This window comes from Danio aesculapii, chromosome 18, assembly GCF_903798145.1.
Source record: "Danio aesculapii chromosome 18, fDanAes4.1, whole genome shotgun sequence".
Lineage (NCBI taxonomy): Eukaryota > Metazoa > Chordata > Actinopteri > Cypriniformes > Danionidae > Danio > Danio aesculapii.
The window spans coordinates 11513493-11533578 of record NC_079452.1 but is presented as its reverse complement, the minus strand read 5'-3'; the positions used below and the strand labels follow the sequence as shown (position 1 = coordinate 11533578).

Below are 20086 nucleotides of genomic sequence, written 5' to 3'. Positions count from 1 at the left end.
TTTTAACGAGTATGTTTTCCTACTGTATTATCTTTAAATGATGGTACATTACACTGTGCTTTTTTGGATGAGTAGTTTTTCCTAACAAAAGAAATTCAATTACATAATCTTTTAGTCTTTTTAAATACCTTTTTGTCCAAAATTAATATTTTAATGTATTATTTGAAAGACAGTAGCTCAATGAACATTTGCTGTTTTTCTTTTTCTTTAGTTGTGATTCCTCCAGCACCGCCTTTGGCCCCTGGAGGCCCTCCGGCTCCCCCGGGACCCCCACCTCCCCCTGGACCCCCTCCATCTGGACCTCCTCCACCACCTGGGCCTCCGCCTTCAGGAGGAGGAGCTCCACCGCCTCCTGCTCCTCCACTGCCCTCTTCTGGAGGAGGTGATGGAGGTGGAGGACCTGGAGGTGGTGGTGGTCTCGCTGCTGCCCTTGCAGCTGCCAAACTTCGCAAAGTGCCCAAGGTGAGACTATTCACAATAAGAGAATCCCAAATGACACTCTATGCACTTATACACTCAGCCATGTAGTGTATGAGTTCAGTGTTATCCCAAATGAAATACTCGTGTTTTTTTGCTAAATGGAAATTCAAACCGCTTCCCTGTTGATGTTTGATGGTTGCCAAAAGTATAGCAGAATAAATTACCAAATAGTATCTGCAATAGGTATAGCTTCATTCACCATTGGGAGGCAACATAATGACTTACAGTGGGGGAAATTAGTATTGAACTCGTCGCCATTTTTCTCAGAAAACATATTTCTAAAGATGCTGTTGACTTGAAATTGAAATTAAATGTTTGTAACAACCAAATAAATCCATATATAAAAAGGAACTAATTGGTTTACAAATGAAGTTGTGTGACAAAATGAAATGACACAGGGAAAAAAGTATTGAACACATGATGAAAGGAAGGTGTAGGAAGGCAGTGAAAGCCCAGACAGCAGCTGACATCTCTCAGCGGTTATTCAGCAACCCTCTGCCCTTCATCATTGCAAATGAACATTAGCAGCTTCAGTCCAACATCTACATTGGCAGGATGATGAAGATGAAACCAGGGTGGACATTTCAGCAAGACAATGATCCAAAACAAAGCAAGGGAAACGCTCAAATGCTTTCAGAAAAAGAAAATCAAGCTGTAGAATGGCCCAACCAATCACCTGACTCGAATCCAATTGAAAAAAATAAATGGAAAAATAATAAAGGTCAGATTTGATCTTCCAACATTACAAGTGTTCATCATTCCACAGCTCTGTATATCACTTTAATAAGTGCATTATTCAGGTATTTAAAGTGCACCTATTCATTGTAGGATTTTCAGTGTGAATGCTTAATATTTAAACAACAAAATTGTGTAGAATAGTGCACAAGTATGGGATTTTGGTCTAGATGTGCCACTTTCTGACATGATGACATTAAAAATACTTTTATTGTAGCACATCATTGGTGCGTTTCAAATTATGGGATTCACATGTTTAGTGATGTTCCATTTAAAAGAACTGAAACAAATCACATGAAACCATAAGGTTAAGAATAATCTGCATATAGTGCTGAACAAAATTGTTAAAACAACTGACAGATCTTAAAATATTGACATTTTCCCTCCAAAGTGTGATTTCATTTCATAATATTCATGAAACATGCAGATGTTTGCTATGAGCACAGCAAATAACCGTAATATTTGGTATGTCCACCTTTTAACAGCACGTTTTTTCTTGTTTTTTTTTTCTGGTAGAGTGTCAGAACATATTTCTACCTCTTCAACACTAATGTTAATCCATGCCTTCTGAAGCTTAAGATAAAGCCTTTCCTTTTTATTCTTTTAATGAACAAGATTGTGTGATATTGCCAGTGAAATAGTCATATTTATTGTAAGGAAAATGACCTAAATCTCTTTATGATGGCTCTATTTTATTACATACAGAACATAATGATGCCTTTTTAGATATTGCATTAGTTTTATTGGGTATTGTAATGACCAATTTAGCTGAAAACAACTGAAACCTCTTAAATATGCCAAGTATTCTAATAATTTTGGCTACCGTTGTACATGACTGAATGAGATGTATGTGTAATGTATGACTTTCTGCTTTTTAACTTAATAAAATACCATTAGACTTGGTATTTTTAACATGACATTAGTATCACAAGCATATATCCGCTGGTATAGCAGTTTTCAATACATGAGCTGGGAGGAGAATAAAGACAGTTTTTGTTTACTGGTATTTACTTCCATAACTCACGCGAAGCATCATTGAACATGGGGAAAAGGTGAATAACATTTTGATGATCTTAAACTATCCAGCGTAAAGCAAAGGAATTTTAGTGTAACTGAAGCCTAATGCCTAGCTGCTGTAATTGACTCGGTGCTTCCCTCTGCAGGATGACGCTGGAGGTGGAGGTGGTGTTGCCAGTGCTGCTGCCAGTGCGGCGGCACCTAAAGCGGACAGCAGCCGTAACAGTGTGTCAATGCCCAGCGGAGGAGGAGGAGGTGGTGGTGGAGGAGGAGGTGGTGGAGGAGGAGGAGGCCTGATGGGAGAGATGAGCGCAATTCTAGCTCGACGGTGAGCAGGGTCATCCCCAGTTAACACATTTCCAGGTTTCTCAGTAGCGGAAGTCATCATAGTTGGGTAAACTTGGAGTGCAGTGAATGGGACAGTACAACAAATAATTTTTTTTTGTGAATTCCTCATTATGAGATGTTTAGTTATTTGAGCTGTGAAGTGTGTGATGAGGCATGACTGCTCACACATTACTGACATAGTTCCTCATATTGCCAGAGGTGCAGAACTGCCTGCATTGTGTTCATACAGTATTTAAAGCTGTGAATATCTCAGTCCAGCAAAGTTTAACGTTTAGATTTATTATGATAACCTGTCATATAGTGGTTTGAAAAACTGCTTGCCCCTAACTGATTTCTTATTTTTTGTCACACTTTAATGTTTCAGATCATCAAACTAGTCAAAATGTTAGTCAAACATTACACAAGTAAACACATCATGCAGTTTTGAAATGAAGGTTTTTATTATTAAGTGTAAACAAAATACAATGCTACATAGCCCTGTTGTGAAATATGTGTGAAAAAGTGTTTTGCCTGAATAGAACTTGGGTTCTGCATAAGGACAATGATTCAAAGCACACCAGCAAGTCCACTTTTGATGGCTGAGGAAAAACAAAATGAAGACTTTGGAGTGGCCTAGTCAAAGTCCTGACCTGAATCCAATTGAGATGCTGTGGCATGATATTAAAAGGGCGGTTCATGCCTGCCTGAAAACCCTCCAATGTGGCTTAATTACAACAATTCTGCATAGATGAGTGGGACAAAATTCCTCCACAGCACTGTAACAGACTCATTGCAGTTGTTGCTGTTAATGGTGGCCCAACCATAGACTGAAAAGATACGGACGTCGTATCGTTGACGTCACCCAGGTTTCTGAAGAGCGCAAATGAAGCTACAAGTGGGTGTGGCCAACCGGCGCCATTTTGTTTGTACGTCATTGCTCCAAAATCCAGGCATAACACTGTATGCCAACGTTTCAGATGACTGTTCTATAGCCCACAGCTAATCAATCTGTCCGTTTCGGGGGTGAGAAGAAAATTATAAATGATAAATGATCTTAAATAAAACAAATACATTTATAGATATGGTATTTAAGTATATAATTTCACTCTCCTGGGAAATGGAGGCCACTTGAATGGTTTGTGAGCACAATTAAGTGCACACAGTGTGCCATATCATCTGATAAATGTAGGAAATAATTCCAAAAGGCAATTGACTTTGTAAAGCCACATAAAATAAAACAAAAATATGATGTATATGCTGAGTTCAGCGACTAATCAGCCGAAATCAGCTGAGGTGAAGTGACAGCGACCAGCAAGACCTAGCTGTCACTCAAGTGGTCACGCCCTTAATTATGCAGACTTAATATAAATGAAACAGATGAGTTATAAAAAAATTCACCTATATGAACCAAAATCGTTCTTTGTACCAAGTTTTAAAACACCTATTTTTCTGCTGTAAAGTTGGCCATTTTAACATCGGGCTCAAAAGAAATCTGCTCTATTTTGGAGCCAGGCCTAGTGGAATTTCGATGAATTGCAGTTTCAGTTACTTCCGTATTAGCTTCATGAGGGAGAGCGGGAGATTGCCCATTGGGCCCAACCAGTTTTAAGGTTTTAGGTTTAAGGGGCACTTTTCCACACATGGCAATGTAGTTTTGTCTTAATCATAAAAAACTTTTGTGCTTACTTGTGTTGCCTTTGATGAATATTTAAATTAGTTTGATAACCTGAAACATAAAGGTGTGAATAGGAAATAAGAAATCAACACTTTTTCACACCACTGTATGTGAGCCTGTACCACAAAGTATGTCTTATGTTGCAGGGGTATATTTTTGCCAATACATTTTATGGGTCAAAAATTATTACAATGTTAAGCAAAGTTCATATTCTATGAAGATATTTTGGGAAATTCCTACTGTAAATATATAAAAATTTAAAGGATCACGAAACACTAAAGCACATTTTTTTGAGCTGTTGACAGTAATATATGTGTCCTACGCTGCTAAAAACAGTATTAGGACACATATATTTACATATATTTATATACCGATCTTCATACATCAGTTATGTTTAAATAATTTCTGTCCCTCACTGTTGGAAGACCATTACACCAAATCTGACATTTCGAAAAGTGAATCAAGGCACAATATATGTAGTTAACATGAACTGGGTGGTTTAAAAGAGAAGCACTCTTTTTATGTAAAAAAAAAAAAGTTATTTATGCTTATTAATCCATATATGACATAGAACACACCATATAAATAGTTACCGGAAGTTCATATGCTTGCTTGACACACAAGAACTGGTTTTTGAGGAAGCCAACAGTACTCGCATGAAAGCAAATCTCAAAGCAAATCTCACACACAAAGCAAGAATGTTTGAGTTTCCCTTTATCTTACCTTTACCTGTGTGTTGTTCGTTTTAAAACATCATTTTTGGGGTGTATTGGACTTTCAATTAAGGGACAGAAAACCTTCTGATTCCTTAAAATGCCTTTTTTTTCCGTTTCAAAGATGAACAAGGCTTGAGAATGACACAAAAGTGAGCAATTATTGATAGAATGTTCATTTTTTGAGTAAACAAACCCTTTTAGCAAACACATCCAAGTGCATTACTGTAGATGTGCGAAAGTATTACTGTAAATCTTATGGTCAGTTTATTTGTAAGTATTTGGCAAAATTCTTGTGATTCAATCTATTGATACCAAGCTGTAAATGTCACTTGATATTTCTCAAACTCTTCTAATGTGCGCAAAAAAAAGAGAGAAAATTGCAGTTTTTAAAATAATTTTTGACTGATTATTGTGTTACTTCTTTGTGTTTGTCTGCACAGGAGAAAAGCAGCAGATAAAGGAGAAAAGCCACCTCCAAAAGCAGAAGAGCCCACTAATGTAAGAACACCATCAGTTTCCTAATGCTTATCATGGCCAAATGTGTCAGTTTCAAAAACTAAGCAGCTGATTCTGAAGATTTCATTGGTCGTGTCAATCACTGACCGCCTACACCAGGAGTTTTCAAACTTGTCCCTGGAGGCCTGCACGGCACATAATAAAATACAGAGCTTAGCGGTTGAGTGCGCTATATTAGGAAAAAGAGGGAAAATGAATGAGCAAATTTGGATGCTGATGCAAATTGAATGAAGCAGAGAGGTGGGCCGATTTGTTATAAACATTACACTTTGCTTTTAATTTTCCATTTGGATTTATGAACTTTTTACATTGCTTATTTGTCATATTTATTGTATTATTAGAAAACAAAGTAAACACTCTTACTCAATACTTGTTAATAACATTTAAAAGTAATAAAAATACTTGTACCAAATGTATATTTAAATAAAGTGTAAATTAAGGCCTGGTGATATGATATATATGTATAGACCATATGTAAAGCACTGTTTCTTTTTTACATTTTAAAGTATATACTCTAAGTAATATCTAAGGTATAATGTACTAACGATTATTTTAATAATCGATTAATCTGATGATTTTTTTTTTTGATTAATCGATGAATCGGATAAAAAAAAAGAGAGAGAAAAGCATTCATTTCAAACCCTTTATTCAAAAATCTGAAATAAAATCTTTAGAAAGTGCACAAACATGTTGTTCTTAAACATCCCTGAGCTGTTATAATAATTAATATAATTCATATATTCCTATAGTCAGTTCAGTTCAATTCAGTTCAGTTCAGTGTGGTTTAATATTCACTGCTGAGAGTCCAAACACTTAAGAGCAAATCCATCGATGCGCAGCTCTACAAGTCCCGAACTATGCAAGCCAGTGGCGACAGCGGCGAGGAATAAGCTTCACCAATTGGTGAAAGTGAAGGATAGAAAACCTGAAGAGAACCAGGCTCAGTTGGGCATGACCATTTCTCCTCTGGCCAAACGTCTTGTGCAGAGCTGCGGTCTAGGCGGCGGAGGCTGGAGAATGCTGAACCTCAGCGAAAACTCGTCTGTCCCCGGAGTCTCACTGGAATCAGACGTATGCTCTCCACTCCTCCATGACCACCACAGCAGCTGCTCAGGATACGGCCTGGTCCGGGGTTATGGAAACCTTGGGATCATCTCTTCACAGGTCTTGGATCGCATCAGTGGCACTGCATAATATCTAGGGGCCTCGGGACGAATATCCCCAGGTGGAAATAGAGAATAAAGAGAATAATTAGCGTAGCTGCTGTTCATACATGTGAAGAGTATGTTAAATCTTGAAGAGACTTTGCTAGCAAGCACTGTTGTGGTCTGTTGTGCTGGCTGCTCTGGACGCTGCTGGATAGAATGACTGTAACAGAGTTTAGAGCGCATCAGACTGCTTATATCGGAGATTTTTAACGCAGTCCGATATATTTTTTGGACTGATATCGGACCTATTTCCGATATCAATATCGGATCGGGACATCCCTATCTAAATGTATTGTTTTACTAGTACTTGTTTGTATTTACATGTCTAAAACATAAAAAAAGGATTGGGTGGTTAAAAACACTGCATAATTGAGACAACATGACACGTCTTTCTCTTGCTCAGCACCAGCCAACGCATCAAACCTCCCAAAGCTCGGTTTGAATTTGTTCATGTCATGCTGCTTTTGTTTATTTATTTTGTTTATTTAGTGTGAAATGCTCCCACACACTGGATGACTAGGGTCGTACAAATTTCTCTGCTTTCGCCATGTGTCTTTCCTCTAACGTTACCTCCACTCGTTTTTTTTCTCCATCCTGTCTATGAGGCGCCGAATTCTGCTGGCATCAGTGCAGACAGAGGCAGAATGTGTTCACTCCGCTCAGCACTCAACTAAAGTTTTTTAACAATCAAACGTCTCCGCGTCACAAAACACGATGAATCAATTATGCAATTCGTTGCCATCACTTTTAGTAATCGATTTTAATATTTTTTTTCAATTAAATTATGAAAAAGTATGATAGCAAGTACCATAATTACTTGTTAGTACCGTAAGTAGCGTTAACAATGATTTTGTCTAGTTTGATTATTCTTTTTAGTTTAACTATCCCTTTAACTAATTTTTTTTTCTTATTTAACAGGCCTAATGTTAACCGTGTGCATGTGATTATCCTTTCATTATCACATACGGTATTTTTTTCACCTGCTTTCTTTTGGCTTACTGTTATTTTTATGTTCTTTTATGTTCTTTTTAGTTTAACTATCCCTTTAACTTATTTTTTTATAGTTTATAGTTATAGTTTTATAGTCAGCACTGGGAATTATTTTTTTATGATTATGCACATAATTCATTTATGTAACAATTTTAAAGCAATAGATTTACTCACTTTTTTTTTGTTAAATCTACCAAATGTTTTTTTTAAATGTGTCAGACAGCTTTACTGTTTATCATGATTGGATTGGATTGCTAATTTATTTTCTAATTAATATAAAAAAAAAAAATTACTGAGCTGACCAATGAAAATGGCTGCACCGGTGCAGGTTTGTGCTGAAATTATTCAGGAAAATGATCCTTAATAATAATAATAATAATAATAATAATAATAATAATAATAATTATAATAATCAGGGCTTGGATTAACACCTACCAACCCGCCTACCGCTGCGGGTAGATTTTAGCTGTGGCGGGTTAGACAAACACTCTCACTAGCCACTTTGGCTAGTTGAAAATAATTCTTAAATTGTAGTTTTCTTAAAAGCAAGGTTTGACAATAAGGATGGCCCAATATGCGTGCAAATGCGATCTTAGAATTGAGAAGCAGCACGACAGATTAAATGAATTGTGTTCGCGCAAGCAAAAGAAAGCAGGTGAATACCGAATGAGAGGACCATCACTCGTGCTAACAGCTGATGTGATGCGTGCAACTGTTTAAAATGTGTGCGCGCTCCCGTTTCCTTGCGTGAAGCAACTGTGCCAAGAAACACAACTGATGTGATCAGTTTTCTTTCAAAAAGACTAGACAAAAACTTATGCTCATGCACCCATCTTGCTGCTTTTAAGAGCTCTAGATTTGTCTTTTTGTAAGCAGCACCGCTTGCTTTCGCTTTAACCATTCTTTGAACAGATTATTAACAGGCCTAACGTTAACCGTGTGCGTGTGATCATCCTTTCATTATATCATACGGTGTGTTTTTCACCTAATTTCTTTTGGCTTACAGTTATTTTTGTTAAAATGGTTTCATTTTCTTTTCTTTTTTTTTACAATAACATTGCTTTAATGGGAGATTAACTCCCCATTTATGTGTAGTTAACTGATGATCTGAGACCTTTAGCCAGGACAGATTATTGTGCATAGTTTTAGATACATGAAAATAATTGTTTTTATTTAAATGTCAGTTGTTGTTTTTTTAAGAATTGTTTTGTTAAAAAAGTATAGTACACAGCTATATTTAGCTTGTTTTGGTATATTTAAAATTTGTGCCTAAAAAATAATTATTTATTTATGTTTGGTGTCGTCAGAGATAAATTTGGTAAATCCTCAATTTTGAGCTCTGAAAGGTCATGTGAAATAAAAACTGATTGTATGACACTATGAAACTACAACCCATTTGCTCATGCTCATTGAGCAAACTCATACATAGCACACAAAAATGAAATGAATGAGGAGGCACGTGGACATAACTCTAAATCAAGTGATTTTAGCATGCAAAGTCAAATTTATACATATAAAATATATTTTCCCAACAGCAAAAATGTGGCTAGGGAAAATGACAAGTGGCTAGTAATATTGGAAATCTACTAGCCACAGTGGCTGGTGATCAAAAAAGTTAATGTCAAGCCCTGATATTAACAACAATAATAATAATAACAATAATAAATATATTTTTCTATAAATTGACCTATAAGGCCTGTCACGATAAGGAATTTTTGTTGTGCAATATATTGTCATAGAAATTGTGGCAATGGGCAATATTATTGTCATTTTGAGATTATTTTATGCCACTGATTATGATGATTATATAACAGCATAATATTGCAAATAGTCAAACACTTTATCAAATACTTACTTACTTATCATTCTTAAGGTCATTTAGATTCTATAATTTGGTAAATGTCCTATTATATATACTATTAAATGTCCTATTAGGTAAATGTTCAATCCTAAACTTCAACATCGGAGAGGTAGAATGTAAATGTCATTGTAAAAGGGCTTTAACGTTATTTGTGAATTTGTAAAAATACATTGCAATGGTGTGACAGGACTATGCACATGCAAAGGTATTAGGAGCTTTTTAGTATGTATAACGTGTTTGCAATATGTTTTATGAAATTAAGCTGACCATTGTGTTGAATGGACAAATGAAATCGGTTGCAGGTTCATGTTGAAGTGATTCAGGAAAATGATTCTTAATTATAATAATAATAATAATAATAATAATATTTTCCTATAAATTGACTTTTTAAAGTGCATATTCAGGTCTGTCATGAGAAGGAATTTTTGAGGTGCGATATATTGTCACAGAAATTGTTGCGATGAGTGATATTATTCTTATTTTGAGATTATTTTATGCCTCTGATTATATAATAATTGTATCACAGCATAATAAGGCAAACAGCCATAAGCACTTTAAAATACTTATCATTCTAAAGGTTATTTAGATTCTATAATTTGGTGTTAAAAGGTAAATGTCCTATTACAGATACTATTAAATGTCCTATTAGGTAAATGTCAAATCATAAACTTTGACACAGGTGAGGTAGAATGTAAATGTCATTGTAAACCAGCTTTAACGTTATGTGCGAATTTGTAAATATATATTGCAAGGGCAAAAAAACTATTGAGGTCATCTCCAAGTATTGTCCGATAAGTAAATTGATTATTGAGACAGGCCAATGCACATGCAAAAGTATTAAGAGCTTTCTTAATATGTTTTATGCAATATGTTTTTATGAAATTGAACTGACCAGTGAAATCGGCTGCAGGTTCATGCTGAATTGATTCTGGAAATCCTTAATAATATTAATAATAATAATAATATGAATAATAATAATAACAATAATAATAATAACAATAATTTCCTATTATTCAACTTTTTAAAGTGCATGCAAAAGCTTTAAGAGCTTTTTAGTACTTGTCTATAGACATGAGCTTGAATAAAGTCGCATTTGCTGTAATTGGAAGTACTAAAATGAATTAGAAACACCAGCACTATTATTGAACACTCTTTTGTTTCTTGTCTTTTTCTTTTATTTGCTTTGCCTGTTGATCTTCAGGACGATTCCGACACTCAAGGCCCAGGCGGTAAGAACATAAAGCATTTGTGATTTGACATTTGTGACCAATTACACACTCTAAAATATTCTCAATATCTAATTCCATTATTTTTATTAACAGACTTCAGAAGACCATGGGAAAAATCCGCCACCATGCCCAGGTAAACACTCATTTACAGACTCTAGATGTGTTTTAGCTCCATATTGATCTTGAAAACTGTTTAAAGCATGCAGCAGCACTGAATGTCCTGGTGATTGAAAACTCCAGCAGTTGAGACTGATTCTTTATAGGGCCCTGTAGTATAAAGTGAAGTGTATATATACAGTACATGTCTCAAACAGGACTAACTCAGCACCCAGAAGTCTGGAGTCACCCTCTTCATCTAGTCCACTTGTCAGGTACTTTTACTACAGTATGCGCTCTTGTGGTTATGGTCTAACACTGTCAGCGACCCCCCTGGTTCTCTTGCCTTCACATACTTGCATACAGTGGGGGAAATAAGTATTCAACAAGTCACCATTTTCTCAGAAAACACATTTCTAAAAGTGCTGTGGACTTGAGATTTTAACCGGATGTTGGTAACAACCAAATAAATCCATATATGAAAAGAAAACAAACCTAATTAGTTTACAAATGAAGTTATGTGAAATAAAATGAAATGACACAGGGAAAAAGTATTAAACACATGAAAAAAGGGAGGTGTAGAAAGGCAGTCAAAGCCCAGACAGCCGCTGAAATCTCTCAGTAGTTCTTCAGCAACCCTCTGCCCTTCCTCATTCTAAAGTAATATTAGCTGCTTCAGTCCAACGTCTACATTAGCAAAAATGATGGAGATGAAACCAGGGTGGACATTTCAGCAAGACAATGGTCCAAAACACAGCCAAGGAAACTCTCAAATGCTTTCAGAGAAAGAAAATCAAGCTGTAGAATGGCCCAGTCAATCACCTGAGCTGAATCTAATAGAAAATACAAATTAAACATCAGATTTAATAGACGAAACGCACAGAACCATCAGGATTTTGACACTGTTGAAGTCTGAAAAATCACACCTGAGCAATTCATGACTTCATTCTCCATATAAGAGGTGTCTTTAAGCTGCCGTCACCTAAAAAGCCTTTTATATAAAGTATTAAATACGATTCAGTACTTTCTCCTTGTGCCATTTCCTTGTTATTACACAACTAATATTTCAGAATTTTTTTCTTTTGTTATATGTTTATGGTTGTATTGTTTGGGTTTTTACCAATATCTGGTTCAATTCCATGTCAACAGATCCTTTAGAAATATTATTCCCATGAAAAAACATGAGGTGTTTAATACTTATTTCCCCCTCTATAAATATCCCTAACACGCCTGTACTGTAATTTAAACATATAGGTCAAAGTTTTAAAGGGATTCAAATCTATTGAAGTGTTGTATATCTTTAATTGTAGCTTTTTTTCACTACATATGTCCTGTTAAGCTTTTAAACAGTAAACACTTACTATGTTATTTGGAATTTAAGTTTAAGTATCATGTATTTAAGTGATATATATTAAAAGATCTTTAACAAAAATAGATATTTTTTTAAATAAATGTAAACATGAATAGATGTTTGCAACCAAACATGCTAATTGGATTTAATGCCGAATACCGGAATATCGCACAAAACATTTTTGAATAAAGCATCGTTTCCATCCAAAGAGAACAAAAACATCACTTCCCGATAAACTGGCACCAAATATCACAAAGAAAAATGTAATTTGCTGCGCTAGGAAAAGCCATCGTGGGTATTTTATCAAATAAAGTAATTACTTGTGGCTCCTAAGATAGAACGCAATGAACAGACAGTGGCTTTTGAAGGTGTTTGAATGTAATGTTTTCTTATCACTCCGAATTTTAATTTGATGTCATTACCGACACTGAGTACTAGCTTTATGAAGGTTTTATTGAATGTTTTATATATATATATATATATATATATATATATATATATATATGACTGTTGTATTTACGGGAATAAACAAAGATATCATACATCTCAGTTTTTTTTACAGTTAAAGTAATTTACATTTTTACAAACAAAAAAAAAAAAAACCTAAAACACTTATAAATGTAGGAAACAATATGCTGTTTCAGTAGTGCACCAGTAATGCATTGTTAGTCTCACGGTTTGGTTCGGTTCAGCACAACAATTCTTATATTAAAATTTATACATATATTTCTATACTATTTGTAATACTATTTTGTCCTTTAATACAAACAGTCAGATATATAAACTGTACCTTTAAACAACACGAGCATTTATAGCAAATAAACAAATATAAATATCCCGCTCGCTCTCTGAGCCTTGTCTTGGTCACGCGCTCAACAGAAAGGGCTGCGTTTGGCACTGGCGCTCTTCACAGATGAGTGACACTGATAAACGGCAGCGGCGATCACAGCTGATCCATGATAGACACGGTGGAGAAAACTCTGCAGATACGCGCTCGTGTCTGTATCCAGAAGCATCGCTGTACTAGCCGAGAGGAGTGAAAAAGTCACACCTGCAGGTCAAATGGACCACAGTGAGAGAGAGAAATGTTTAATAAAATGAGCTTAGTTTCATTCTCTCAATCACAGTGAAACGGGCTTCTGCTGTAAGTGTCAGCGAAAGACTGTCCAGCAAACACACACGCAGTGAAATTGTGCACACTTTCTGCGTTTTTAAGCAGTAGGAGCATTGTAAATACCATGACATAGCGCATATGAGATAAATGACGTCATTACATTTACCGGTTATGATTATTACTGAACAGATACCGAATTGGCCATGTCTGCATCGCGGTTCACTGAAGAAACAATTGATTTTGACATCCCTAATTGTCAGATACTCTTTAGAAGTACCCTCTAGAGAAAAATGCATAATCTATAAAGCATTTAGATGGTGTCAGTTTTATTTCTGTGAGAACACTTTCAGTTTATTCAGTTAGCGATTTTGAAGAGATTTAAAAATAAAGTTAGTTACAAATAAAATGTTAAGGTTTAAGCAAAAGTAAACATCATGCTCCAGGTTCATATTAAGTGGCCTTAAGTAATATGTAATTAATAATTCAAATTAATAATTCATTACAATGTACTTATTGTGTAAATGCATGTTTTTACATTGTACATATGCTGGATTAAACACCTGCATGTAATTAATTTCTGTATTACACTGTTGACCGTGCTCTACACCTTATCCCACCATTAAAGCTACCCATACCACCAAATCTAGCCCTAACCTTACCCGTATCCCACCTCAAGAGCACCAGAAGTGTTCTCTAATACATTAGGAACACATTAAGTACATTGTATTTATATTTTGATGAAAGTACATAGTAGTTAAGGGCACTGAATATAAAGCGGGACTTAATTTAACTATAAATTATGAAAATAGCAATAATCAAACAGTTGGAATGGCAAACTCTATGAAGCACTTTTCTCTTTGAGAATGTTCCCAAAATGAGTCCGCTTTAGCTATCTTGTAATTCTAAAGCAGGTTATAAATGTAGCATAGTCAAACACAGTGTTGGTTCAGAGACTGGACTGAACTTGACCCATCATGACACCATGGTGGATCTGCGATTCTGATCTTCTTTAGCTTCATCTATGCTGGTTTGTCTTGTTTTAGCTTGTGGGTTTGGAAAATTCTGGCTTCCTGTGGCGTCTGAGGAATAATATCAAAATATCAAATCCTTTTTCTAACAGTGTTATGTTGTTTGTTTGAGGTGATGGTCATCTTCAGGCTTGCGTTTGTTTCTGTGATTCTGCTGCTTTTCTCCTATTGTCCACAGGGGGCTCTGTGATACTGACGTTCATGCTTCTCTTTCCAGATCTGTGTACAAACCCATATTAAAGCTCACTTCACATCCATGGCTTAAATTCTGAAACTACAGCATCACTTGCTCTGTGTGTGCAAATTCACACCTCTAAATAGTATGCAGTTAAAGGAACACTGCACTATTTTTTGGAAATATGCTCATTTTACAAGTCCCCTAGAGTTCATTCATTTATTTTCTTGTCGGCTTAGTCCCTTTATTAATCTGGGGTCGCCACAGCGAAATGAACCGCCAACCCATCCAGCATATGTTTTACGCAGCGGATGCCTTTCCAGCTGCAACCCATCACTGGGAAACACCCATACACTAGCATTCACACACATACACTACGGAAAATTTAGCTTACCCAATTCACCTATAGCGCATGTCTTTGGACTTGTGGGGGAAACCAGAGCACCTGGAGGAAACCCACACATACACAGGTAGAACATGTAAACTCCACACAGAAATGCCAACTGACCCAACCGAGGCTCGAACCAACGACCTTCTTGCTGTGAGGCAAGAGTGCTACCCACTGCGCCACCGTGCTGCCCCTCTCTACAGTTCAGCAGTTGAGTTTTAGCATTTTTTAAATTCTGGCAGAAGCACTTTTAGCTTAGCTTAGCATAAATCATTGAATCAGATTGGACCATTAGCATCTCACTTTGATTAAAAAAATTTAATCGTTTTCCTATTTAAAACTTCTGTAGTTCAGTCATGTGCTAAGGCGGACGAAAAATTAAAAGATGCTATTTTCTATGTTGATATGGGATGGCTAGGAACCAAGAACCATACTGTCATTCAGGTGTAATAATCAACAGTCTTTCCTTCTGTAACATGGCTGCAGCAGGCTCAGTGATATTATGCAACTCTCTTACCTAGCTGGGGACCATTTTCAGGCACTACATAATATCATTCTGCCTGCTGTAGCCATGGTACGACAGCAAAGTACTTTAAAATGAGCCTATTTTCAAAAAAAGGGTAGTGTTGCTTTTAGGTAAAGGTGCAAAATTAGCGCTTTTGGGTTGTGAGAAAAGCCTATCATAAATAAAATGTATTAATATTATTATTGTAGACCTTTTTTTAGAACGCAAAATTACCCATTATGCTTTCCATGTATGCGCAAGGAGAATGCTAAGAACTTCCGGTCGGCTGCTAATGCGTATAAACAGTCACATTTGGACAGCTCTGAAATGAGATTTTTTATCTATTTTATTTGCTTTAAACATGTTTAAACTAATACTGTTGTCGATCAGCACCACCTCCTGGACTGGTAATTTAAAAAAATGCGTTCTAATAGGATGGAAAACAACTGCTGCTGAATTTGACTTTCTTTCAAATATATAACCAACACAAACAAATGTAATTCACCATAACGTTTGACACACATACACGTAGCCTGTACTCTCCCACTGACACACTGATAAGTAATAATAAGTAATATATGAGTAATAATAAGTCACAAAATGAAAATAAAGTGGCGTTTTGAAATGACACAAAAACACAAACCGTGGTAAATACTACACAAACTAAATGAAACATTAATGGCTCCCGATTAGAATGAACATGCAAATCAGCCAGCGGAGTATCAGTTACAGACTTTAGTTGTTCATTTTTATCAATTGCATGCCTTACATACCTGTTTCATTCCAATCTAATCTGGTTTGCTCACATCGTGTGTGTGTGTGTGTGTGTGTGTGTGTGTGTGTGTGTGCGCGCATTGAAGAGCCGCTGAGCCAACAGCTGACAGGCTGAGAACACACACACACACACACACACACACACACACACACTGTATTGTATTTCTGATGGCAGACACGTGAACTAGGAGAACATTTTTCTCTCGCGCTTGAACCACTTCTGACAGATTAAAACGGCTTTAACACACACCTTTCAAAGTTGTGTGTCACAAAAACACTCCTAATCCACTCAAAATGCTATTGAAACCCATTTTCGGTGCGCAAATTACCAGGGTTGTTGCTAAATCAGATACGTTTGCGGCCGGAAGTTAATGAGAATTATTTCTATTATTTATTAAATTTCCTATTTATTGTATTTTATTAATGTCTACCCCAACCCCAACTCTAAACCCAACCATCACAGTAACGTAAAAACAGTTATTGTACCGAGTATTATTTATGTTATTTATTAAATTACCCAATAAATTGTATTTTTTAATGCCTACTCCCACCCCAACCCTAAACCCAACCGTCACAGTACTGTAAAAATAGGAATTATTGTTATTCAGTGTTACAAAAAATGGTGCTTTATTAATGTGCATATCACACTTCCGGCCGGCTGCATATCAGATCTAAACTTTACCAATTACCAGTTGTAAACGCTGTAAACGAAAGTTCTAAACATTCTACTGGAAGACGCTGGTCGCTATGGCGCCCTCCATGCAGCAGCCAAGAAAAAGGTCTATAGATCACAATAGTCAACATTTGAAGTGAATCAAATCTTTTCATTGAAGTTGTCCAACAACACCCATGCCTGACTTTGTTCAAAGCTTTTTGGATCCTCTATATTTATACTAGATTTTGGATTCGTCTATCTTTGCATATTTTTAGCCAATATTTCACTGGCTTGGAGGAGGAATGATCGACCACTTTCAACTAGATACATGACATAAGCGAACTGCAAACTAATTTGTGAAGAGCAGCATTTTGGCAATAGTATGATTTCAGTTGAAGCCATGGAAGTGATCAAGTCTTTGCTGTTTTTTTTCTTAGTCTAAAAGTCATTTTTGACTTCTTTAGACTATTATAGCTGGATTTGGTAAACTGCAAAGGCTTTCTACTTTTGTTCTTCCTTTCCCTCCTCTTTTTACCTATTTTTATTTGTATTAATTCCTCATCTAACTGTGTTTTCAGGATGAAACCTGTCAGCCAGTCAGCAGAGGCTGAAAGTGGAGAAGGCGAGTCAGAGATGGAACGAATTAAACAGGTCAGAATTGTCAGTGCAATTGTCAGTTCAGAAAGTCAGTGCATTAATGGATAAATATACAGAAATGGCAAAAGTACCAGTGCAAAATTGATTGTAATAATAATCATAAAGAAAACTGACTGAGCAACAAATCAGCTTATAAGATCATGTGACACTGCAGACTGGTAATTGCTGCTGAAAATGTAGCTTTGTAGATTTTTAAACAGCTTTTCAGAGCCTAAAACAGCTTTTTCATCCTCAAAGCAGCAAAGAAAAGGTATACCATGTCCTAACACGCGACGCGACAAGATATTAGTGGCAAGTAATTTTGGCATCTGCACCAAATGCAGCACAACAAAAACTCATTTTAATTCGGAAAACCTACCCTTTAAAGCATCACGGTGCCAGTGATAAAACGGCTAAAAATACATTGACATGCCATTTTTATGTCGTTTCAAGCATGCTAAACTAGGTTAAACTGAAAACTAAATGATCTGAAGGAGTTTAAAAAAAGTTTTAATTCTGCATTTGCAAGCTTTTTCAGCCCCAAAGAGCAGTCAGTGAGAAAAACGGCTGAAAACACATGAAAATCACCATTCTTTCTGCTTTAAACAACATTATGTAGTTTTAAACATGTTTAACTAGTTTAAACTGATATTTACACATTGACATTTACATTGTAATCATTTTATATTTAATTAAAAAATATTTTACATTATTACATATATATATATATATATATATATATATATATATATATATATAACATTTTACTGTATTTTTAATGCACTTTTAAAAACTTTTGATTGATTGACTGATAGATTTTGATAGATAAATGTCACTTTAAGCTGTATAGAAGTGTCTTGTATAGATAATTCAGGGGGGCTAATAATTATAAAATATATATATTTACAGTTGAATTATTTGCCCCCAGTTTACTTTTCCCCCAATTTCTGTTTAACGGAGAGCAGATTTTTTCAACACATTTCTTAACATAATAGTTTTAATAACTCATTTCTAATAACTGGGTTTTTTTTATCTTTGCCATGATGACAGTACATAATATTTGACTAGATATTTTTCAAAACACTTCTATACAGCTTAAAGTGACGTTTTAAGGCTTAACTAGGTTAATTAGGTTAACTAGGCAGGTTAGTGTAATTAGGCAAGTTATTGTATAACGATGGTTTGTTCTGTAGACGAAAAAAAATATAGCTTAAATGGGCTAATAATTTTGCCCTGTAAATGGTTTTTAAAAAATTAAAAACTGCTTTTATTCTAGCCGAAATAAAACAAAGACTTTCTCCAGAAGAAAAAATATTATCAGACATACTGTGAAAATTTCCTTGCTCTGTTAAACATCATTTAGGAAATATTTAAAAAAGAAAAAAATCAAAGAGGGGCTAATAATTCTGACTTCAACTGTATATATATATAAAAGAATTTATATTATAGAATATCAAAGTCAAAACACAATTTTAGATATAGAAATAAATCATATTAGCAAATAAATTTTTGGTATTAAAACAGAAATTGACTACTGAAAGTTGACTAATATTTGTTTGTGATAAGCCAGTGTTAATAGTACTAAAATTTTGCTTATTAAATGTATCATTCAAATGTGATTTGCTTCATATATATCCATCTGATTCTTCAGGAACTGTTAGAGGAGGTGAGAAAAGAGCTGCAGAAGGTTAAGAATGAAATCATCGGAGGTGAGACCATCAACCTGCCCTTTCTCTTAATGCAAAAAAATCTAATAAAATTGTTGTGTTGATTAATTTCTGTGTCTTTTACAGCCTTTATTCAGGAGTTACAGAAACGAGGCTCTACATAGTCCCACAGAAACTGATGGGAAGGGATCGTTCGGTCCTGAGAACCCAGGGATACATTCACACACACACAACACACACAATCACCCAGGGACTTAACCCTTAATCATTACCATTCAACTAAGATGAGCTTTGTTGTACCTTTACATGCCATTTTTATTTTTCCTTCACATTCATCCATTTCTTTTTCTCTCTCTCCACATTTACTTTGACATATTTAGTTTTTTTTCCTCCACTTAATAGTTTTGCATACTGTACACGTCATCACCCTCACACTTGATTTCTGTGCATAAATGCTCACCGTAAAAACTCAATACTTGCCTAAAGTTATTGTATTCAGGGAATAATGCATATCTCTTATATCCCAGTGACTGTAATGGCCATATACAGACCCACATTGCAATGATGCAGCACTGAAGAGGCTAAAACAAGGTGGAAAAGACCTGCAATACACACATACAAACACACACAATCCTCATGATGGACCTGTATACAGTACCGGGTTCATTCTTGTGCTTTCAGCTGGGAGATTTTCACATCACAGCCTGATTTAGCTCAATTCAGGAGAAATGATAACCTTTTTGTGTGTGTGTTAACGTTTATTTGAGGCTCTGTTTTTTGTTGTCGTGTGTGTGAGTTGAGTTTGTGCTCGCGTATGAACGAATGGCTGCCTCGGCCTCTGTTTATCAGTGCCATCTTGTATTTTGGTCACCTGAAACAACCGTTCTCAAAGCTTCAGCCCTCATTTGAGATGTTTTTGTTTTAAACTTTGTGTTGAGATATG

At 35.6% G+C, this 20086-nt stretch overlaps 1 protein-coding gene across 2 annotated transcripts in view; it reads left to right on the top strand.

Annotated features, from left to right (window-relative positions):
* vaspb (vasodilator stimulated phosphoprotein b) overlaps nucleotides 1–20086 on the top strand; it is a 115857-nt gene that overhangs the window by 95426 nt on the left and 345 nt on the right. The window contains exons 6-14 of one of the 2 annotated variants that reach the window (XM_056478055.1): nucleotides 212–462; nucleotides 2379–2560; nucleotides 5391–5448; nucleotides 10727–10754; nucleotides 10848–10887; nucleotides 11069–11125; nucleotides 17419–17491; nucleotides 19128–19185; nucleotides 19270–20086. The exon at nucleotides 19270–20086 is cut by the window's right edge and continues 345 nt beyond it. In XM_056478055.1, the coding sequence (XP_056334030.1) occupies nucleotides 212–462; nucleotides 2379–2560; nucleotides 5391–5448; nucleotides 10727–10754; nucleotides 10848–10887; nucleotides 11069–11125; nucleotides 17419–17491; nucleotides 19128–19185; nucleotides 19270–19307 (785 nt within the window). In that variant the 3' untranslated portion in view covers nucleotides 19308–20086. The remainder of the gene's footprint in view (nucleotides 1–211; nucleotides 463–2378; nucleotides 2561–5390; nucleotides 5449–10726; nucleotides 10755–10847; nucleotides 10888–11068; nucleotides 11126–17418; nucleotides 17492–19127; nucleotides 19186–19269) is intronic. The other variant, XM_056478057.1, reaches the window with a different exon arrangement.